Genomic DNA, 24,200 nt, shown 5'->3' with positions numbered 1-24,200 from the left:
GTGGGATTGAGAACTCCTCCTTAAGTCTGTGACATTCTCCCCCATCCAACCTCGTGACACCCTCGTCACGGAGGCTGGCCACCTTGCCTACCTCCCTCGAGGCGTTGGCGTGGATCGAACGGTATAGGGCTGACTCTGATATAACTTGTCACGGGTTGAGCCTTAAGCTCAAACCCGTGCAGCTCCGAAACCCGGGCATCCATTTATCCGACGTCTCAGATCAGTTTACCTACCACGATTCACACCCTTGTGAGGTATTATCCGCTTTGGCTCCCATGGCCTTACAATTTTGTCTTACAAAAGACGCATCACAAGAAAGAGATGGTGTGAACCATTTTATACCTCAGTGACCCTCTTTTTATATTCGACGTGGGATTCAGGACTCTTTCTTAGGTCCGTGACATTCTCCCCTACCCAATCTCGTGAAGCCTTCGTCACCTCCCTCGAGGTGCTTGGTATGGATCGAACGGTATAAGGCTGGCTCTAATACCATTTATCATGGGCTAAGATTTAAGCTTCGACCCGCGTTGCTCCGGGACCCGGGCATGCATTCTTTCAGTGTCTTAGATCAGCCTACCTACTATAGTTCACACCCTTGTGAGGTATTGTCTGCTTTTGCCCCCTGACCTCACGATTTTGTTCTACAAAAAACATCTCACAAGAGAGAGGTGGTGTAAACCTTTTTATACCCTAGTGACCCTCCTTTTATGTTCGATGTGAGATTCAAGACTCCTCTTTAGGTCCATGACATTCTCCTCTATCCTACCTTGTGACGTCCTCGTCACGGAGGCTGGCCACCCTGCCTACCTCCCTCGAGATGCTTGGCGTGGATCGAACGATATAGGACTGGCTCTAATACCACTTGTCACGGGTCAGACTTAAGCTCCGAACCCACGTGACTTCAGGACCCGGACATCCACTCATCTGACGTCCCAGATTAGCATACCTACTATGATTCACACTCTTGTGAGGTATTATTTGCTCTGGCCCCCCTGACCTCACAATTGTCTTACAAAAGGCCAGTGACCCTCTTTTTATATTCAATGTGAGATTCAAGACTCCTCTTTAAATCCGTGACATTCTCTCCCACCCAACCTTGTGATGCCCTTGTCACGGAGGCTGGCCACCCTGCCTACCTCCCTTGAGGCATTGACGTGGATCGAACGGTATAGGGCTAGCTCTGATACCACTTGTCATAGGTCGAGACTTAAGCTCCGACCTGCACAACTTCGAGACCCAAGCATCTACTCATCCGGTATCTCAGATCAATCTTCATGTTACGGTTCACACCCTTTTGAGGTATTATCAGCTCTGGTCCTCTTGACCTTACGATTTTGTCATACAAAACACACCTCATAAGAAAGATATGATGTGATACCATTTGTCACGGGCCGAGACTTAAGCTCCGACCTGTTCAACTCCAGGACCCAAGCATCTACTCATCCGGTATCTCAGATCAACCTTCATGTCACGGTTCACACCCTTCTGAGATATTGTCAGCTCTAACCTTCTTGACCTTACGGTTTTGTCCTACAAAACACACCTCATAAGAAAGATATGATGTGATACCATTTGTCATGGGTCGAGACTTAAGCTTCGACCTGCGCAGCTCTGGGACTCAGGCATCTACTCATCCGATATCTCAGATCAATCTTTCTGTTATGGTTTATACCCTTTTGAGGTATTGTCAGCTCTGGCTCTCTTAACCTCACGGTTTTGTCCTACAAAACACACCTCATAAGAAAGATATGGTGTGAACCCTTTTATATCCCAGTGACCTTCCTATTATGTTCGATGTGAAATTCAAGACTCTTCTTTAAATTCGTGACACTAACACCTTCCTTAACATAAAATGCAACATTCTAACCCTGATTTTAGTTCTGGTTATATTGATATTTTTGTATCTCTTCAAGCCCAAAGTTTCCCAAAAATAATAATGGCAAAAATTTAATATAACTTGATGAAAAAACTCATTTTTTAGTTTTTACAGAAATTAAAAATAATTTCATTTGAACTCTATTTAATATGACTTTGGTTTAAATTTTTTTAAAAAAAAAAATTTAAGTAGATCTAGCAATTCGTATATTCGTATTATATTTATTTAGTGTCAAATAAATGTAAAATATGAAAATTATTATATTATAATTTATGTTGATAAGTCAAACATAAAACATTTTTTTATTTTTATTAAATTCATATATAATTTTATTAAAATTATATATATATATATATTTTACATTGTATCATTATATCGTATTTAAAATCATCAAATTTAAGTTTAAGCTTTATAAATAAAAAAGACCGCTTAAAAAATAAGTTAAAGAAGCAATATACAATTGTAAGTTGAATATTGGAAAATTAAGAGAAAACTCTAAAACTCTTCACATAAAAAAAAAAAGCATATTGCCCAACAAGCACGTCATAAAATACATGAGAAATTAATTAAAAAAAAAATCTTTTAAATCCACTTTTTCTATATATGTCTCTGATGTTAATTCTTTATCAGATTGTCGCAATTGCATCTCCCTTCATTTTCAGTAATTGATCATGACTGGTAATTATATACATTTATGACTTTGAACTGCCCTTCATCTTTAATTTTCCAAGTTTCCATCATGACATTAATTTTGTTTGGATCATCCAAAATGTGCCTAATTATAGCCTTAATTTCATTAGTTTGAGTGATTGAAAAAATGTTAGGAATTAATAAACAAAATTTTTCCATGAAAATTAGACGTTGATGACTGCTTGATTTTCGTACTGGAAGAACCTGGTTCAACTTTTTTCTTTCAATTGAAAAAAAAAAAAAAACAGTTGAAGCAAACAAAAGAATAATCAGTCAACTAGAGCGGAATAGCTATTTTTATAACCAAACATGACCTTACTTTAATGTAAAAGTAGTGCTACCATAGATTTTTTTGATCGGAAAGGCTTTCAAACGGCTCTGTTTCGTTCATCCAATTATGATTAAGAAATCATCAACAAGATATTAGTTTAATTAATTAAGGTCCATATTTTTCGATAAAAAAATTTTAAATTTGAATATTATTTATGATTATTTATTAAAGTTATTTTAAATTTATGATTTATAATCACTTATTTTAGATTATTAAATATAATATATTTAATTTTGATAAAAAAATTAAATAATTTATTTATTTCGAATTTTTCGTACCAAAAAAAAAAGAAGTTATGATTAAAAAATCAGAAATAGGCCAAATTCACAAGTGGGTAGTGCTATATCTTAATTCTGAGCCTTTTATTTTGCACAATGGATTCCAGGCCTTTGATATGGTCTATGCCGAGCTAACTCAAGCAATGAGCCAATGACCCAAGTTATGGGCCTAATCATTTATTATTTTTTTTTGGGATAATATATTTTAAGAGATTTCTAAATTTTGGTAAAAAAAATTTCTCAATATATTCTTTTCAAACATCAATTCAAACAAATTTATTTATATCAAATTTATTAAATTAATAAAAAATTATCTTTTAATAATCTTTTAACTAGTCCATAGTCTAACAATCAAAAGAAAAGCAAATTTTTTTTTTTTATCAATCATAAAGTGCATATATATATATATATATACATAAATCAAGAAAAAAACCTATGCTAATGATTGGTTAGAAGAGAATTAACTTAGACAAATTTAAATATAAATTCTTGCTTAGGGGAGGAAGAAGTCCTAACTTTTATTGTTATTTTTAGTTCTTCAATATTCAAACATTACCCCTTTTTTTCTTTACTTTTAAAAATAAAAAGATAATTAGTAATGATGGCAAACAAACAAAGTCCTTTTTTTTTTTTTTCTGAAAAAAAAAAGATGGCATACTGTCAACCATTAACGTGGAAGTTTTTACTGCACTTTAAATCGTGGTCTGGTCCCAAATTCTCTCAATCACAAAGTGGAGAACCTAACCCACAAAATGGACACTTGGGTGGTGCTTGTTGTCTTCTGAGAATTGACTTTCCAAAGTTAATTTTTTTCTTCCATTTTTTTTATATCTATGCTAATGTAACAACCAAAGTCCACACAATCAAATGCACAAAAACAGTCAATATCCATCGAGCACATTCTATTTATAATTTATTTATTTATTTTTATTATAAAATAGAGTATTATGAAATTTTGAGTCGTTGATTCAATGGTATGTGTACCTTTTTAAAGGGTTGCTCAAGTCTTAATTGTTATTAATAAACTGTTAATTGAAATTGAAATTAAAATTAGCTTTAAAATTGGATATTTTAATTTAACTTATAATTGTAATCATAAAAATTTTAAATTTTTTAAAAAAATTATGAGTTGAATTTATTATTTTTATAAAAAAATTTTCTTTTACCTTCAATTTTTTATCTAATAACTAAAAAAACATTTTAAAAAATATAAAGTGAGAATTCCAATCTTACTATCCTTGTCTCTTATCTCTTATCAAATAAAAAAATTATCCTTTTAATTATATTTAATAATCTCTAAAAAACCATTTTATTTATTGAACAGTAATCACACATTAAAGTCCATCTAAGAATCTCCTTTTTATTGTCCTTTTCAAGCATAATCACTAAGTCGATCACATGTATTCAAGTGTTTAGCTCAATAATCACTACACAGTATTTTATTTGAATTAGAATTGTTGGATTGATATCTCTATTCCTCCAAAATTGTCTTGAAAAAACTGTTTTACATCTCAAATGATGGTTGAATTTTTCACAAACCCAAACTCAGATTCCTCAAAAAAACATGTCCTATCCTTGTTTATGGTAGAATAAATATGAACCCAATTTTTTTTTTCTGTCACAATGATTTTATAATGATTTGGCCTCTACTTTGATAGTTTTGAAGAAAATGTTTTTCTCTTCCTTTCTTATCCATCCACTGAGGTTCATGTGAACAAATTTTCCACTCACAATCCGTGTTCTCATTTCCATGGTCGGTCCCCACGTTATTTTCCTTGGAGCACTGGTCAGGCGCATGTCTGATTTTATACCACTTTTTTCCACTCAATATTTTGACTTTGCTAAAGCTTCTTGTCAAAGTTTGCCTTTGCTTTTTTAGTGGGGAGTTTCATTCAACCCAAGCCAAGCCAAGCTGAGGCAGAACCGCAGAAGTGGTGGCGTTTTTTGACCCCTTGTGGCAGGATTGACTTTGCTAAAGCTTCTTGTCAAAGTTTGCCTTTGCTTTTTTAGTGGGGAGTTTCATTCAACCCAAGCCAAGCCAAGCTGAGGCAGAACCGCAGAAGTGGTGGCGTTTTTTGACCCCTTGTGGCAGGTGGGATTGGGTCATTGCTCAGGCCCCTAGGTGGGTTCTTTGTTTTTTTTTTCAAGTCAAATTGTATTGGGTAACCTTATATCACTCCACGAGGTTAGGTTGTTGCAGCTTGAGCCAAGAAAAAGACTGCCTTTTTCCCTGTTTTCCCATTTTTCCATGAAAAATTGAAGTCCTTAGCTCTCATGTCAATACCAAAAAGTGCGATGAAATTCTCACGTCCAAGAACATTTTCTTGCTCATTGGGTTTGGAACTTTGAAGTTGTAAGTTTAAAAGGGTTGTTTTTAGTTTGTCACTTAAGAAAAAAAAATGAATTGAGACAACAATTTTTTACAATTTTTACATTTTTTAGAATTGAATGACAAGAGCTTATAGTAGGCAAATGTTTAGATTCCATTTTCCCCCATTTTTTGCTGAATGAAAAGCTTTGCTAAGACTTCATTTCTGCTTTAGACATTGGCATCCTCTAAAACATTGTATGAGTGATGCAGTGCTAAACTTTTAATTTTAATAATCAAAATTCAAACTCTGAAAATCTTTAAAAAAGGTTCAGTGGTAGTTGTTATTCATTTTTGTTCATCTTTTTGGATGGTTTAAATGCAAACTATGTACTAATCAGCTTATCTCTGATCACCCATAAATTTAGTAATGTGCCTTTTGAAATGCTATACATTATCAATTTTGTTGCTCTATAACTCTTATTAAACATATGATCTTTCCCTTATGATGTTAAGGGTGAATTCCACAAGGCATGGTTTACATGTTGAGAATTAAAGGGTAGAAATATCAGTTTCTTTTGGTATGGTCTGGCTAGTTGGGTTAGTGGCTTTGGCATTTAGTACAAAAAGCACTAACAACCAAATAAACAAACAAGGGGAAATACCCCTTTTTTTTTTTTTTACTTTTTGCCTCTTGCAATTGAATTTAGTCAAATATTGCAATAGGTTATTGCCTAATTGGATGCCAAAATCAAATCGGAAAGACTTTTAATGGAGTAAACTTTACTCTTTATAATAATGAAAGTCTTACCTAAAAACCAAATTGGAAGAGCTTTCAATGGAGTGAATATTACTCGTGATCATGAGAAAAGAGTGACCATATTCATATCTTACAATCAGTAATTTTAACACAAATATTGAAAAAAAAATCTCAACAGTCATAGCCAATTCATTCCTTGGCCAAAATATTCCAATAAAAATTCCATATCCTTCATTCAGAAGACAATATGAGAATCACGTTGGGTATAAACATTGACAATCTGATAGAACTTCTCCGGAAAACCCTTCCTTTGTGATTCCAGATTAGCATGTTTACAGCAGGCACCAAAGGGCTGCTGTAGCTCATTTGCCACTGGCTACAGCCATTATTATGCAATATCCAACCCTTTGATGACCCTGTTGTCCAAAAAATGCCAACAATAAAAGAAATAATAAAAAAAAAATCTTTCCTAACCCAAAAAAATTGGCTTTTCAGTTCACTGCAAACTGGCCCACTTTTTGTAAATGTCACCACAGCCTGTATTCTTAAGGGTCCCATTTCCTGACTCTGCCAAGTAAAACCATTAATAAAAAAAAAAATGCAGAGAATGGGATAAGGGTTGGATAAAAAAATGAAGTTGCATCAAATATTATAATGAGAAAAAGTTGAAAAACCAAGCCCCTAAATCCTAATAGTAGACTTCTACCCTGCTTTGTTCTTTCTTTTTCCACACATTTATTTATTTATTTTGCTGTTTTTCTGATATAACTGTGTTTCCAGAAGAGCAAAAGAGCTGAACTCTATTTTATCTGTAGATTCTCTTCTTCTGTGTAATTCTGAGCTAGAATTTATATCCCCTGTAGCTTTCTTGAGAATCCCCAGCTCTTTCTTTTTTCTACCTTTTTGATCTTATTCTCTTCCCTTCAAAGTCCAATCTTTTTCCCCTTCAGCTTTTCAATCACTCTTTCTTTTGGCTTCTTCATTTATTCCTAGTAGGAACTGTCACTAACAAGTAACAACCCCACAATGGATGTAAGTTCTTTTTCTTATTCTTCTTATTAAGTTTTTTTTTACTTCTTTGAATCTTGAATCTCTTCTTTAAAGCTAATTGTCTGGTGGGATTTTGCTCTTTTCTTTTTATTTCTTTAGGATTATTGCAAGAGAAGTGGGCAGATACCAGCATTTGGAAACTGGGACTATGCAAATGAGCTGCCTATAACTCAGTACTTTGAATGTGCCAGACAAGCTGGTTTGATTCGTTTCAGCTCCTCATCAGGAGAATCTAACACTTATGTTCCTGGTGACTTGTATACTGTTGATTTAAGAAAACATTCTCGTAATCTTGCTCCTGCAAGAAAGGTCAGTTAACCCTTGGACTTTCTCATATTTGTTGTGTTGTTGATTTTGTTGCTCAGCTTATTAGTTACTGATGTGATGTAGAAAATCCAAACTTCGAACAAAAGAAAGGAATGAATCATTTCTGATATTTCTGCAGAACTGTTGAACTGTCTTTGCACAGTGGGGACATAGCATAAAGAAGTAAAGAACTAATCTGTTTTCAAGCCCATTTGTGGGAGCTTTTCTTGAAGAATTAAAAATGGCAACAAAATATTGCCAAGCTGAAATGTTTTCTCAGTGGCATCTCCTGGAAACACTTTTGTAGAAACTAGAATTTTTGTACCTTTTTTTGTTCTAGATTTTACTTGAAGCATGCATTGAACTTTCTTCAAAATATACAATTAATTTATTTACAAAATCTATAAGTATAACGGTTTGATGTAAGACCTGCGTACAATATTTGTCACTGCTGCTATTGTGCAACATATTTTAGATCTTTTTTTTTTTTTTTTTAATTTGAATAACAATGGAGTGTGTGTGGACGGTGGTGGCATTCAGCAGGTGAGTAGGGTAAGAGAAAAGCGAAGAGAACCGCATGTCAAGGAGCAAAAGAAGGCAGGTAGAGTTTGTGACGTGACTGAACCGCCAAGGAAATACCAGCATCAACGTCCCCACCATGTGCCTATTTCAAATAAAAATAATAATAATAGAACTAACAGTAAGCAGGTCAAAGATGCTGTGGTTCCTTCCAATAGATTGCCTCTTAGACCTCCCAAACCTGTCGATGAAGATCTCTACAAAATCCCCCCTGAGCTCCTTAACTCTTCCAAGCGAGTATGTTCCTCTCCAGTCTCCATCTCATTTTTGTGACAGTGTCATGGGCCAAGACTCAAGACCTGAAATTGGACCTGGGCACCGATAGGCTGCCCATCTTTGAGAATTTGTTTAAAATTTTTGTGGATTGATGCTGTTTCTGACATGTTTCTTTTGTTGTTCAATGTAGAAGAAAATGCCAGGATTCTTTTCATGCTTGGTACCAGCTTGTGCAACATGAAGTTCTGAATTAGAGCTTGAAGGAAGAAACTTGCTCATGCATTCAGGAGGAGTTTCATGTTTATATAGAAAAAGATGTAGTAGTTAGTCTAGTGATTTATTCCTTTTTGTTTCATCAAAAATGTTTGACTAAACAAAGCTTGTAGTGAGAAATTGCTGTGATCAAATGGTTAATTTTTCTTTTGTCTACGGATGAAATTACACTAAGTAAATTATGCATTCTGAGGAATAAATGATCATGCAAATTTTTCACAAAAGAGAACAAAAAAAAAAGGATGTGAGAGCGAAGAAAGTCTTGAATAATTCACCTTGTAAAAAAAATTCACAAAGCTATTTGAATTTGAATTTTCTTTTCTGCTTTAATTACTGGTGACATTTTTTAATTTTTTGTTTGATAGAATGATGATTTTGAATTATATTGGATGCATATATTTTGAATGTAGAAATGAAAATAATTATATCTGAGATTGGTTGACATGATAAAATTAAATACTTTGTAAGATTTAAATTTAAATGCGGTTGTCAATAATTTTTTTATGGATGATTTATAAAGATAATATAAATTATCTTTGACACTTGCAATATGCTATAATTTTGAAATGGGAAAGGTTCTTCTCACCTTATATATATTTTTTTCATTAATAAAAAAATAATTATGTGCTATTAGTTTGATATTCTAATATGAAATTCAAAACTTTTCATTAAAATTTATTCATAAAAGACAATAATATTAAATATTTTTAAAAAATAAATTAATTACTATAAAATAATTTTTTAATTAAAAATATATCAAATTAAATCGAGCACATTTATAAATGATAACGAGTCGAGTCAGAATAGATTTTACTCGCTTTAAACTTTACTCGATTATATACATATAATACCCGATTCAATTCAACATTATATAAAATTATATTCGATCTAATTCGATTCGAAATTAATAAAATAAATTTTAAAATATAAAATATTATTTTTTAAATATAAATATAAATATATATAAAAATATAAATTAATTAATTAAAAAAATAATTTTTATACCTAATTTCCATTTTTCTCTTTTATCACCTTACTTGACTTGATATCAAATTTTAAAAAAATTAATTTTAAAAAATCAAATCGGATCAAATCCGTTGTTTACGAGCCAAACTGTTTTTCCTAAGCACATTAGATATACAAAAAAATTAACTTGTCACTTTAATTTTTATATATTTATAGAAGACAAAAAATAAACATAAACCCTTTTTATTTTATAAATTTAACTAATATACATATATAAAATTTGGGCTTCAAATAAGTCCAAGTCTAAAGCAAAGTTTTCCAAGTTTTTATTTTCAATAGTAAAGAGGTAAGTTCGAACTTCAAACTGGAAGCAATCCAGCGAAAAAGCCAAAAGTACTAAGTCTCATCATCACTCACCAGTCGATCAGGTACCCTATCTTCTCCCTCACCCTGCCTTCAATTTCAGTTACATTGAATTTCAGCTTCTCACTTTTAAGTGCCCCTCGCTTTATTTTGCGTCTGACATGAATTTACTGCTAAGAGAGCAAGTCCAAGTCGACCCAATTATTTTTCTTATTTTGCTAAAAGGAAGAAAATTTGTTGAATAAGGCTTTGTTTCCAATCTGGGTTTGATAATTCAAAGCAAAATCTATTGAATAAGGCTTTGTTTCCAATCTGGATTTTATTCTTTTGGAAGAATGTTTAGTATTAAAACTTTAAAATTCTAATCTTTTTGACCTCTGGGTATTTATATTTTGCATTTTTTGAAGGGTAATTATTGAAGTGAAGAGCCAAAAATGGCAGAACTGAGCCTTGGTATACTTATAGATATTGTTGATGAAGAATGGATGAGAGATACTCTGCCTGATGATGGTATTGATTAGGTCCAAACCTGCTTGCGGATTTATGTATAAATGTTTTGCATCTGTTATAGAACCGGGTTATAGGTATAGGTCATATATTGTTTTGTTATTCATTATGTTAAGAAATTGGTTTTGAATTCACATAATAATGTTTTGCCTGAGAAGATTATTGCATAATATGGTAGTCTACCATTGGTTATGATAGCAGGTAAATTTGTAAATAGATCATGTGTAGTTTTGGCACTGATTAGTTAAAATCGGCAGCGAGTTCTTATGTAAATGTTTCACCTGAGGTTATTGTGCAAGATCGTGTTCAACATTGGTTATAGAAGTACCATGCTCGCCCATGTTTCCTTGTGTAAAAAGGTTTCTACTTGTTGTACCACAATAGTTCCATTTTAGTGAAGTATTTGGAGGAGCTGAATAGCAATTGGGTCTATCTTTGAGCAACTTTCTGCTTCTCTCTTATATTTTCCATGAAAACCTGTCAATTGCATGTTTGTTGATTTTGTTTATGGGCATGGAAAGATGATCCTATTTGATTGTCATCTTTTTTTATTTTTTGGTTTTTTTTTTTGCTCTCCTTTATAGCTGTTTTGTTTATCTTGTTGCTGATTAATGCAGATCTTCCACTACCACCTGTAATGGTTGCTCGAACTGATGATACTGAAGACTCAAGTATGTTTATAAACATTGGATTATACATTTTCTTTTTGAGCAATAGCATTAGAAAAATGCATCTATCATTTCATTGTCTAGATGCTCATGTCTCTTTCCTGTTTACGGCTGAGAACATATGTGGAGTATATGTGTCAATATATGTAAACTTGTAGTTAAATATAGCATGTTCTTGTTGTCAATTCTAATATTGTTTTGCAACAGATTTATTTTATTTACTCTCTTTTTTTTTTTTTTTTTTCCTTTTGAATTTTCTTATTTTCTAGATCAGGATACTCAACAAGTGGATGGAAACACCTGGCATGATCTTGAATTAAGTACTCAATGATGGTCATGGATGCTGGCAGGGCTTAGTATCCTTGTATCAATACGTAGCTCCCAAAAGATTTGATGCTTTCTCTCTTAATATGTTGTAGAACTATGATGCCAATTGGATCATGTAAGAAGGTTTGCGCATTAATTTGATCAAAACTGTTGAGGGATTTCTTGCTTTCATCTTATTCAAATAGAGCAAAAGACAAGTTTAGTTTGTGATTTTACACAACTATAATTTCTTATGTATTTTGTTGGTCACCTAAGGTTGTCTTAGCTATTGATTGTTTAGCCACAAGGCATTGATTTGAAGGGTAATTTGAGTTTACATAGCTGAGTTTCTGCATTTGAGTCTTCAAGTTTTTATGCTATTGATGTCCAAGCTGCTCATTCTACTAAGTAGATTCAACTCTTTTAATTGGTCTCTTACGGTTGTCTTAGCTGCTAAATCGTCTAGCTATAAGGCATTGGTTTGAAGGGTAGTTTGGATTTGCATAGCTGAGTAACTGCATTTAAGTATTCAAGTTTTTAATTTTTATGCCATTGAGGTCCAAGCTACTCTTTCTACATTGTAGATTCACCTCTTTTAATTGGTAATTTTAGTGTTGGGTTTTAGAATTTAGGGATTAAATTTAGATCAATACTTAGAACGTAATTTTTTTTATGGCCTAATGATTAATGTTTAGGATTTTGGCTTAGGATGTTAATCAACATTGATTATAGATGCTGACATACCTTTGAAGGTGAACAAGTTTCATCCAATTGGAGGTTGCAGGCTCAACATAGCTTGTCCACAGATCAGTTGAGGTGAGTCCATGATGTGGTATAAAGCAATAATAATTGAGACATAAAAATCCATATGGCAATTCGAAGTTAAAGGCTCTTAGAGCTTCCTGGAACTGTGTTGGTTGAGTACAAAATGAAGGTGGCTCCTGAGATCATATGAGTAATCTGCTATGTTACCATCTTGAGCTAATGAATTTAGCTACTATCATTCAGAGCCATGATTATGAATCAAAGTAGAAAATTTTCAGTTTTCCAGTGGTTGCTGCAACAAACTCTAGTTACAGCGCTAAAAGCAAGGCATCATTCTCTCTTGTTGGACTGTATTTCTAGCCATTTTGGTAAATGTCTGGTATCACCACGTTGGCTTCCTAGCCAAAAGAGAAAAATAGGGAAAAAAAAACTCATTTCTGGCTGGGCGTCTGATTTTTATTTTTTGTCTGTTTCCACACTGTTGGAAACAAATCCTATATGATGCTTTATCGAAGTTCAATTAGGGAGTGCATGATGCATGTAAATGCTTCTCAGGCAGTGGATTTCTAAACGAAGGTCCATCAATTTTGGGCTTTCATTATCTAGAGAAAAGCAATCTTTAAGTCGGGAATAAAGGTCTAAACCATTTCATAACTTGGAAACTTGGGCCATCCTTTTAGTATTGCTCGTCAAGTTCAAAGAATAGCTCCCACACTTTTTAAGGACCACTTAACAAAAAAAAAAAAAAAAAAACACTAATATTGCTTGGACAACGCCTGGATAATACCCCACACTCAAAATACGTATTGTCCACGTGAAATAGATTAGATAATTTATATATTTTTATTTATATATTTCGTATTAAATATGTGTAAAATATAAAAATTATCATATTATAATTCTTATTAATACATTTAACATAAAATATTTTTTTTGTTTTTATTAATCTCATATTAAATTTTTATTAAAATTTTAAATCGAATAATTTTGATATTGTATAACCATTATGTGTTTGAAATAATCATATATTTGACATCTTTTGCTATCTGCTCGTCTTGTCTTAAATCACAACAGAATTTTGATTCCTTACTAAACATGCATGCTTCAACCTGACGACCCGACCAGTGAACAACACGTTCATATTTAGTTCATAAATTGCTTCTTTACCTTTTATAAACTGAACAAAGCAAGCAGTAGTTGCCATTTTCTAGTCTTTCAGATTCGTATAAATCAATTACAGTACAGCCTGAGAATCAAATTTTATCTGTTTCTAGAAACAATTAGCTTTCGCAATTGGATTCTTTGTAGCTCTCGCAATTGGATTCTTTGGATGATTTTCACCTACAATCATTTTCTACAAAAACATACAAAAAAAATACAAACTTAAATGTATTATACATATTTTTATTGGAGGTGAGTATCGAGTACGTGTTAAATTTTTATATTTATATCATCAGATCAAAGACGAAATTAAAAAAGCAGCAAATAATAAATTTAAGAGAGATGAGGATTAAATGTAATATCTGATGGGATTAATTACAATTTTATAGGAAGGTTAAAAATTTTTTGAGTGGCGTGGCCCTGCTTGTTACTTTGGTTATGTCTTTGTGTCACGGATTTAAAAAAAAGTTTTAAATTTCATATCGAACATGATAAAAGAATTATTGGGGTGTAAAAGGGTTTACATTAATTCTGTCTTGTAAAACGTATTTTATAAGACAAAACCGTGAGGTCAAAAGGGTCAGAGTGGATAATACCTCACAACGATATGAACCGTAACGATTAAATTAATTTGAAAGGTCGGATGAATGGATGTCCGGATCTCAGAGTCGCGTGAGTTCTGAGTTTAAGTTTCGATTCATGATACTTACATCAAATATGTATAGGATATGAGTAATTCAATAAAAATAAAGAATTAGAGCAAAATAGACTAGGAATACAAAGCTGGTTGTTGAAAAGTACTCGCAAATGCTATCGAAATACAGTTACTTGAAAATTTTACCCAAGAAAGAACAAAAAAACCATTATTACTCAGGTATCTAATTATCCTCTTAAGAAATCATTATCTAATTTGGACAAATGGAACTGGCAGACTGCTGAAGGAGGCTAGGAGTTTATGACCTGGCATGACAGTAATATAGAATGAATGAATGTTGGATATTTTAGGAACTAAGTTGACTTGTCAAATTTACTAAAGACAGCCACAGCTGTAAAATACTAATGTTTGTGAATGGCTGTCACCGATAAACAATTTTAAGAAGGGAAGAGCATTCTTATCTTGATAGAGATGTTTATGTGATCGATTCTAAATTATTTAAAATTGAATTGGTTGAATTATATTATTTTATTTTTATAAATCAAATTAAATTTTTTAATTTTAAAAATTAATCAATTGAAATTAATTCATTGATTTGAAAATATTAAATTAAAAACTTTAATAATTTAATATAAAATGGACCATTTTATATAATTTTAATTATATATATTTTATTATATTTTAATTAAAATTTCAATTATTCTAATTATTTTGATTTTGAACCGAATTAATCAAAAATCGATAATTTCTTTTAAATTATTTAAAGTCGTTCTTGTTTAAGCTGATTCCAAATCTTAAGGTGAAATAGTTAAATCAGAGAAAAAAATCCAGATGATGGAATTACAAGTCAGCGCATGATGCCTACACTGGATTTCAACATCAATTGGCACTTTTGTCGATTTCTTTATTATTTCTGAAGATAAAATTTATAGCCGCCATCTGTAGTTATTTTTTGCTAGCATCTTCTTAAGATTATAGTAAAAGGAAATTCACTTCCGAGAACAGTGTATTAATCGTTCATCAAACATAAACATTACAGTAGTAAGGTGCCGACACTCAAAATGGTTGGTGTCGACAGGAACAGTGGAGGCCCTACAACTCCAGCAACTAACCTTAATTAGATTCTTTAACCTGCCTGCTCCCTTTATTTCATTTAAATTTAGTAATTCTTATATCTATGTTAGTTTATTTCATATCTAACACGTATAAAATATAAAAATTATCATGTTATAATTCATGTTAATAAGTTCAACATAATATATTAATAAAATTTTAAATCATATAACTTCTAAATATATTTTTTATTATATCATGTTAATATCTAATTATGTGTCATATTTAAAATTATCTAATCTATTTTCATTGCTGATGATAGTGGATATTATAATGCTGATTAGATAATAGCATCAGCTCAGTAGTGGAGCCCAAAGGAGGCTATATTGCTGATATAAATTAGATTGTGTCAAGAAATGGGAAGGGGAAAATAATTCATAAAGAAACAGATATGCCAAAATGTACAACTTCCACTGGTGATAAAATTTTCAATGTGCTTTGCTTTTCTATAAGCCTCATTTGGACCAACAATTGCTTGATACTGAGTATATGAAAATTTATGTAGACATGCCTACCCTTTACACAGGTAACTGAGCTTGGATTTGTGTGTATAATGTCAGAAGAAAAAAGAGCATTTACAAAAAGTGATTTCCCTTTGAGTTTATTTCCTCATGCTGTATGTACTGTTGGAAAAGCTTTATGTATTTTCGCAATGATGCCAATGGCCTTCCTTCTGGCCCTTGTAGTCCCTGTATCTGCAAGTTCAGCTAGAGTATGCTTTCGAATTTCTTCTGCACTTATCACCATCAGCAAAGTCAGATCTTTTGAACACACATTGTACAGGATCGCGACACAATTCTCCTTGGTACGTTCAGAACTGCTATCTCTTATGATCTGAAGCAAACAGCGCAGAGTATCAGGTTCCCCAAGTTCATCAATAGCATTGTGATGTGTAGATAGCAGTGCAAGAATGCCCAGCAACTCATCAACAATTACACCATCTTTGATCTTTTGCAGGATCACTTTCACTGCCCCTATTTCAGTAAACTTTGCTATGTTCTCAGATACAATGCATAGGTTGAATATTGCTGAAGCAGCATCCTTCATTGCCAATGGATGCCCTTCACATAAGAGTTGGAGTAAAGGCACAGGAGCACCTGAATTTCCAATGATGAACTTGTTTGAATGGAGTGTTGATAACGAAAAGATAGCAGCTGCAGCATTTCTTCTCGTTTCAATGGCTCCAAACTTCATAGATTCAATAAGCAGGGGGATGACAACAGGATCTTCAGCTATTAGTTTCTTATTGTTGCCATGAATTGAAAGGTTTAAAACTGTTGTTATCAAATTCTCCTGGAGATCAGGATCTGACTCAACCATGCTTTCTGATAGTGGACTGAGCAATCTAGAGATGGCATCAGTAAACTCACAAAAAACTGCCCGATATGATGGTGTTATCTTTGTTAGCCTCCGAAGCTCTTGAGCAGCTTCCTTCTGATCAGAAAGGGAAGAAGACATCTTTTCAAGCAACGAGTTTAAGTAAATCCGGTCTAACTCAGGAATCGTTTCTCCATCAATAACCTGAAAGGATTTTGGTAGTGCAATGCCACGTTCTTTGCACCATTGTGAAATTAATTCCCGCACCAAGCAGTTAGGGGTCAAGATAGAGTGGGAGAGCACTTGTTTGGACTGAGGGCATGTTAGGTTACCTTCATTCAACCACTTCTGGATGTGTGGCCTATCATAAGTCTGAAAATGGATAAGATACCGTTAATGCAGATGATTAACAAGACAAAAAAACAAGACTAAATATGAAAATCGCTCAGAAAGAAGGTAAAGATAATGAAATCGTAAAGACCATGCAATATTTAGGCTCAGATTATTATTTCCTAGAACGAGAGCTGGAAAGTTATGCTAGAAAGGGAAAAAAATGTTGAAGTTCTAGGCTAATTTATGTCATTGTGCTATTAGCAGATCCATTAATATACCAGTCAATATGACTTAGAGCAGTCCACATCGACCTATTGATATCTAACCAGCTAAGGAACAACCTTTTTTTTTTTTTTTTCAATGCAAAAGAGGTCACAGTTTGGGGTTAAAGAAGGAGGTCGTAGGTATTGGGATTTTAACTTCAAATCTACAGGATATCGTTTCTTTAGAGTGATTGCATGAACCAACGGAACTAAGCTCCGGGTTCAAAACAGTTTCTTTTTTGAGAAGTTTTACCTTGTTAAAACATGAATATCTGGCACACACCAGATTCATTTCCAACTGAAACAAACCAAGAATAACTTAATATTTGAAAATTTTGGAGTTTCAACCTATCAGGTTGGCAAACTTGTTGTGAGATTTCTTTCAAATCACTCAAGTTCAAAAAGGAGAAACAAAGCAAATATACGGACACAAAAGACATTGGGGTGAACAAGATCAAACAATTTACTTCTATTGTAAAAAATTCTGTCATAACTCTTAATCAAAATGGAACTTTTTGTTAGCAAAATGGGATCCAGTCTCATGTAAGTGATTTTGGATCAAGTAAAAGTCATGGGTCTTGATCTTTTATTTTACACAGAGCCCTAACTACTTAATAAAAAAGAGGTGAGGTTGTTTTAGATGTGTATCGAAAATCAAGCAGAAAAAGAAGAAAAGCCAAAAAAAGTAAAGAGAGAAAAAGGAGAAGAGAAAGTTGGTTAAACGGAAGTCGATCCGTAGTCCGATTGAGTTAAAATCTTGTCAGGAAGTTTATGATTCAGAGTTCTACATTCTCAACGGTGAAGATCGGGTTTAAAACTCTATAGGAATAAATCCATGGTGTATTTGTTGAGTCACTTATTTGGTAAGATTTCTCTAATTGTTTCTCTAGTTGTTGATTAGCTCTAGTTTTAGCTAGAGAAGAATTTTGTATAACTATTATTTGATAGTGAAGATTTTTCTGATGGCCCGTGATTTTTTTTCTCTACACTAGAGGGTTTTTCACGTAAATCTTGGTGTGTTTTATTTTTCTACGTATTTGATTATTGATTGTTGTCTATTACTTCTGTATTGTTGTGATTATTGCTTTAGGCGCAACACTTTTACCATTTTTACTCATTACCAGGACTTAAACGAGGACCAACAACAAGGGTAAATCACATTAAAAAAAAAAATTGAATTTTGCTTTACATGCATGATGCAACTTGTAATTTATAAACATTTACTCAATAAAGTAAAGATTTGTAAGATTTCGCAGTAACTTTAATGCCAAACGGGAAAATTTTCTATACAGCAAAAATCCTTTTGAATATTTCATAGAAAAGAAACCTTAATATGAAACAAACCAACCAGAATTCAAACAGTCTAAGCATGATAAAGAGATCCAATTTACCATTACAGAAACAAAGTAAAAAGACTCGGGCTTTAAAGTCTAACCTGGCCTGAAGCCAAGACAACAGGATCACCCATGATTTCACCTGAAAGAGGACACTTGAATTTCTCAGGTAAAACCGTATCATCTATTCCAAGACCAACAGGTTTTTTCAGCTTCAATTCTGCTAAACAAGACAAAATTCTTATAGCTTCGATTGTTATCTCAATCCCGTATTCACCTTCTTCAAGAATCATCTTCACCACCCTTTGCAGTTCTTTCTTTAACTCTGTTTCTTCCCCTGCTGCTGCGGTCTCCTCTTTTTCAGCCATTGAAGAAAGAAAACAAAAAGGAGTTCTTTGGAAATACAAAGGAACAAGATTTAGTACCCAATCAAGAGAAACGAACTTGGGTTATGTTTAGAAAGAGAATGGAAAAGAAAATATTTAAAATCGAGTCGATTCAATGGATTTTCTTATATTTTCTTTCTAGTTTGCTCTGCGCATTCCTCTGTTTTCTATATTGAAAAAAAAAAGAAAAACAGGTTCTTGTTTCTTGGAAAGAAAAAAGGATCGAAATTTTAATAAAGAAAATAAAAGTGGGATTCTGATTGGGAAGAGAGAAAAGAAAAGAAAAGAAAAGGTTGAAAATTGGAGTAGATTTCCTTATTGTTTTTTCTTTGTTTCTCTGGTACAACTGATCAACTATATGAACTATCTGCTGATGCTGTCGACTAAAGAGAGATGATTGTGCTACAAAGTGAGGTAGGGACTTTAGGTCACGGTGAAATTTGATTGGCTGGCACTTGGCCGACCAATTACCTTTTGCCATGCAACTATCTTTAATCTGTCAAAAGAACCTTCTGTTTCTCAAACTAATGGGTTTTTTTGTCAAAAGAATCTTTAATCTGAATATGTTAAAAAGTAGCATTTGAAATTTGTTTAAATAAATAAAAAAGTCAAGACTTTGAGATTCCAAATAATGTCTTCAAAGTTTACTTATCATATGATTATTAATTTGTTAAATGTTTTTTCAAAGAGATTATACTATAAATAAAAGAAATGATTGTAAGAATTAAATTTTAAATCTTAAATTTATTAATATTATTTTATGTCATGAATTATTTTAATTACATTTCGGATTAAATTTGTTAAATGTTTAATAGGTAGAGATTAAAATAATCCAAAAAATTAATCATAGTTAGATATGTGGTGGGAGCTTAAATCTTTTTTCCCCTTATTTTTCTTTGGTCTCTTATTCATTTTAATTTACAATTTCTTATATAAGAAATTTATTTAAATTAAAGTAATTATTATCAAACTTTAAGATGGTTAAATTTTAGAACCTAAATTGAAAAAAATTACAATTAATAAAAGCAAAAATGAAAGGAAAAAAGTATGACACTTATTGGGTAATTGAATGGAAAATCAATGCATCAATCAAACGGGTATCAAGCTAAGATATTAGGTGACTGTGAAGTTGGAGTGTACATTTTGTTAAGATGACTTCTATCATGAGCTCTTGTTGGAAAGAGAAGGATAATGATATCCTTTTAGAAATAAAGTTTGATTGATTGATCTAGATAACTACAATTTTTAATCTCAAATTAAAAAAAAAAAAAGAAGATGATTACTACCCCTTGAATCAAATGCAAAGCCAAAGTCAAGAAAACACTGGAGACATCATCTTCATTCATGTCATCAGATTCTTAAGGATTATATCTATAATCAAATCCATTTTGTGCCCTGGAGCCTGAATTATGATTATAAGAGCTCCTCTGATTCCTGTCTCTACTTTCCTACTTCTGGCCATCCTTTATTGCACGAAAGTCGTCGAAAGAATTAGAAACTTAATAAAGATGATTTGTAATCCTTATATTTGGAAATACTAGATGGCGGTTTTGGTGGTTGTTCTTGAAGCTGTCAAAATGGAGTAGGGAGGTGTTGATGGATTGTTGGAGTTGAACATGATCTTCTTCTTGGTTTGGAACTTCGAAGTCTGGTTCTTGGTTCATTTCACCCATGGGTTATGCCTTTGTGGATTCTTCAGTTTTCAATCTTTGTTAGAGATTGTGCTTCTTGGTTGAAATGCAGGGGAAGAGGGAAAAGGAAAAAGGCAGAAAAACTGTTAACGGTTTTTATAGAAATTTCAGGGGCGTACGGATATTCTTGAATCTTGATTGTTTGACAGATGTTGTAACTGACAAGCCAATCAGGAAATGGAATGTCAAAGTCCAATGAAAAAATGAAAAATAAAAACCAATCATGCGATGCATTCATTTCCCTAAATGAAGAAGGGTTGGGTCCAAACTAAAAACAAATTTCAATACTCCATAATATATGATCAAAAAAAAATACAGAGGGGTTTGCATAAGCCAAAGAACATAAGAAACCTCTTTATTTTATATATTCCAACACAAGAATTTTACTAAATTCAATGAGACAAACAAGTCAAACATTATTCCGAACAAGCTGCCACATAAATTTCATGGGTGTATAAATTTTCCTCTAGTTGTCCACTAGAATCGGGACTGAAGATAGGTAACCACAGTCTTGTCCAACTGGAAGGCCTTGGCAAGAACATCAGGATTGATTGGAGGGTTTGAGCCAAAGACTGCGTTTGCAATGGGGATAAGTCCCGGGTTTTGGCTGCTAAGACCAGAAATGGCAACAGCATTGGTGTTCCCTATGTTGAACTGGAAGTGAATGAGGCTGATTGGGAAAACGAAAACATCTCCAGGGTATAGGACTTTGGTGATGAGACGATTATCCGGGTTGGATGTAACAAAGCCAACGTAGAGTGTGCCCTCCAAAACGACTAGGATTTCTGTGGCTCTAGGATGAGTGTGAGGGGGGTTTAGGCCACCATAGGGTGCAAAGTCAAGTCGAGCAAGGGATATGCCAAGAGTGTTAAGTCCTAGTATTTGTTCAACAGTGACTAGAGTGACTTTTGATCCTAGTTGATTTGCTGTATTTCCAGGAATGTTGAGGCCCGGAAAAAAGAAGTCATCTGCGGTGACAAGCTTTGGGTCCTTGCAAAACTTGCCGTTAACAAAAACTGCATAAATGGAAACACAAAATTACCACTTTGATACAATTCCGTGCAGGAAATGAGATAACACAGCTCAAATAGTTTTAGGTGTTGACATGAAAATATTCCAAAGAAGACAGAGAGAGTTAAAGAACATACCACCATTGTTGGTAATGTTAATTGCTACACAGAAGTCCTGAAGAGGGCTGGGATCAAAGGCAGAGGCAAATGTGAAAGCCAGAGCCAACAGGACAAATACTACATGGAAATGAACACCTTTCATTGTTGTAAGGAAGCTTTCTTGATTAAATTGTTCCAAGTTTTGTTGCTTGGTGAGGAGTGAGAGATCTGGCATGAGAGCATGCCATTTATAGATTGCACTCACTGAACAGGTCTAGTCCTTTTCATTATTTAATTATTCTTTTGAGAAAAAAAAAAATGATAGATTTACCAAGTCTGCCAGGGTTCTTGTTTTAAAAAAATATGAATAAATCTTTCTTCAGCTACTCTGTGCCTCTATGTTCATCGAATTTAACCTTCCCTTGTTTGCATGAGCAAATTGCAATGGAACTGGTCAATCTTTACACACCAAATGTTATCTTTGTTTATTTAACTATATTGACTTCAAAACAAAAATCAAAAGAAATGTGTTTGAGTGTACAAAACCACAATTCTTGAATCTTTCCAAGGCTTTTGCATGACAACTTCTCAAGTCATTACTTCTCTCAAATGGCTCCTCAAGTTTAATTTCCTCAACACCATTAGCATCCAAACTCTGTGAATCTTGTCCCAAATTGAGTGAATCAGTCATCTTTTATTTCATCGGAAACAACAACAACAACCATGATGCACCTTCTAATACACATTGCTTGATCATATCAATCGCAAAGAACTTCCCATTCACTTCACCATACAAAACAGAAAGCTGAGAACCTAACCAAATTAAAACTTGCAGCAAAATAGTAAATTCAAACATTCTCCTCCCCAAATTCAAATCCCATTCTTTCTTCTCAGCTTCTCCATATTCCATCCCTACTTCCATCAAACCAACCGCTTCCCTCACCACAGCTTTCAAGCACAACCTAACCAGCAAAACTATATGATCCCCCATAAATTCACAACACCATACCGCCACGAATTAGCAACTACCCATTTCTTCAAATCACTTCCTTGCACCATTCTCGACCCCAAGATCCCAAAAACAACATTAAACGAATATAAAGCAGGGTAATCACCCCACCTCTCAACTTCACTCCTAATTTGCCATAAACCCTCGGCTAAAACCCTCAAACCCTTTTTTCACTAACCTTACTCTCCCCTTCATTAAAACCCTCAAAATTAACGCACTCAAATGAAAAAAAAAAAAAAGGGTAAAGTAAAAGTTTTTAGAGTTATCAATATCAAACAAATAAACAATACCTGGATAATCTTTGTAAAAGAAATGAGACCCAAAATCAGAAAAGTAATCATCTAAAGAGAGGCAAAGTTCTGAGCATTGTTTACCCTGAAAAAGGGTGCGCTGGGGATGTAAATTTGGAGGGGGTTTGAGAGTATTTCGGTAATCTGGGGTTAAGGTCGAGACTTTGAGGGGAAGGGCAGTGAATGGAATGGGAGAAGTGGGATTCTGGTGGGAGGAGATAATTGGGGTTGAAAGGGCAAGGGACGAGGTTGGGTTTCAGGGATTTGTGAGGGTAGAATGGGAATTGAAGGTTTGGTGGGAGAGAGATAAGAGGGAGGTGATAGAGATAAAAGGGAGGTGGAAAGGGAGGAATGGCAATTAGGGTTAGGGCTTTGTGGGAGGGAGATGATTGGGATATTAGGGTTAGGGCTTTTGGAAGGGAAAGAGGGTTGAATTGAAGAAGGATTCATGGCGTTTGGATTTGCAGGAGCAGTGGGGCACTGAAAGAGAAAGCGCAGGCCTTTTGGTTCTTTGGCCAAATTTTTTTTTTTTTTTGAATTTTATTTTTTAAATTAAATTGAAACAACTTCATGTCAACTACTTCACAAAACATTTTTACTTATGTATTTTATACATCATTTGATAAAATTATTAAATTGTAGAAACCAAATTGAAAAATTGTCATTTATTATTTTATTATTATATATTATTTACTTTTGGCATTTCAAATTAAAACTGTAAATAATATGCCAGCAACCAAAGGAAGCGGGATTTGAAAAACTTCAGAAATTTGGTGAAAAATATTGAATACACATGAAAAGTTCAGCTGTCTAGGTTTTCCTTCAATTTGCTTGGGTGCCGAGAAAAAAGTTGTGAAAACAATGGAAATTATTTTCAAAACAAAACCAATATAGACACTTTTGATTCATTAAAACAAATTGAAGAGTAAATGAAAGTAAACAGAGTAGCCCAAAAAGACTACTTGGTAGAATTCAAAGTCTTGTGTGTTGGTTTCAGGTAAATCATGGTTGTTATAGTGTTTCTACCAATTGATCAAGACATTTGATCTGTTCCTAAAGCCTCCAAAGTCCAATGTTCTTTTGGGATATGGCAACCTGTTAGAAGGGTTTTGGTAATCTTAGATATTATATTCTAATTTGCAGTGGGCTTAGTTGATTAACAATTAGAGCAAAAATGGAATATGGGAATGATTCTATTTGATGTTAAAGCTCCATTGGTAGAGAAGCTTCCTACTGTATTAACTACTTAAGAATCACAGAACTTGATTTTTTGTCACCTATAGTAATCTTCAAAACT

General features: G+C 33.3%; 4 protein-coding genes and 1 pseudogene across 5 annotated transcripts; 2 read left to right on the top strand and 3 right to left on the bottom strand.

The window, feature by feature from the left end:
* Positions 1-6,857: 6,857 nt before the first annotated feature.
* LOC111294479 (uncharacterized) lies at positions 6,858-8,835 on the top strand. 2 transcript variants are annotated; one of them, XM_022887789.2, is made up of 4 exons: positions 6,858-7,275; positions 7,393-7,602; positions 8,143-8,415; positions 8,585-8,835. In XM_022887789.2, exons 1-4 carry the CDS (start codon positions 7,270-7,272, stop codon positions 8,633-8,635), a joined length of 540 nt encoding a protein of 179 aa, XP_022743524.1. In that variant the 5' UTR covers positions 6,858-7,269; the 3' UTR covers positions 8,636-8,835. The 2 variants fall into 2 exon arrangements, with proteins under 2 accessions (XP_022743524.1, XP_022743523.1); XM_022887788.2 differs by having other exon boundaries at positions 6,941-7,275; positions 8,140-8,415.
* A 1,080-nt stretch (positions 8,836-9,915) lies between these two features.
* Positions 9,916-11,752, top strand: LOC111294571 (anaphase-promoting complex subunit 13-like). The gene is made up of 4 exons (XM_022887952.2): positions 9,916-10,061; positions 10,404-10,506; positions 11,121-11,174; positions 11,441-11,752. The coding sequence occupies exons 2-4, from the start codon at positions 10,431-10,433 to the stop codon at positions 11,500-11,502; spliced, it is 192 nt and encodes a 63-aa protein (XP_022743687.1). The 5' UTR covers positions 9,916-10,061; positions 10,404-10,430; the 3' UTR covers positions 11,503-11,752.
* Positions 11,753-15,564: 3,812 nt separating this feature from the next.
* LOC111294986 (U-box domain-containing protein 9-like) lies at positions 15,565-19,135 on the bottom strand. Its single transcript, XM_022888305.2, has 2 exons — positions 18,520-19,135; positions 15,565-16,860 (listed from the first exon to the last, which is right to left on the bottom strand). The coding sequence occupies exons 1-2, from the start codon at positions 18,784-18,786 to the stop codon at positions 15,781-15,783; spliced, it is 1,347 nt and encodes a 448-aa protein (XP_022744040.2). The 5' UTR covers positions 18,787-19,135; the 3' UTR covers positions 15,565-15,780.
* A 1,629-nt stretch (positions 19,136-20,764) lies between these two features.
* Positions 20,765-23,479, bottom strand: LOC111293912 (germin-like protein subfamily 1 member 13). Its single transcript, XM_022886965.2, has 2 exons — positions 21,644-23,479; positions 20,765-21,511 (listed from the first exon to the last, which is right to left on the bottom strand). Exons 1-2 carry the CDS (start codon positions 21,837-21,839, stop codon positions 20,973-20,975), a joined length of 735 nt encoding a protein of 244 aa, XP_022742700.2. The 5' UTR covers positions 21,840-23,479; the 3' UTR covers positions 20,765-20,972.
* On the bottom strand, positions 22,065-23,353 carry LOC111293911 (U11/U12 small nuclear ribonucleoprotein 48 kDa protein-like; annotated as a pseudogene).
* Positions 23,480-24,200: the final 721 nt, after the last annotated feature.

Source organism: Durio zibethinus, chromosome 14, assembly GCF_047325235.1.
Source record: "Durio zibethinus cultivar Kanyao isolate XHJ-2024 chromosome 14, ASM4732523v1, whole genome shotgun sequence".
Taxonomy (NCBI): domain Eukaryota; kingdom Viridiplantae; phylum Streptophyta; class Magnoliopsida; order Malvales; family Malvaceae; genus Durio; species Durio zibethinus.
This window is presented reverse-complemented; position numbering and strand designations above follow the sequence as displayed.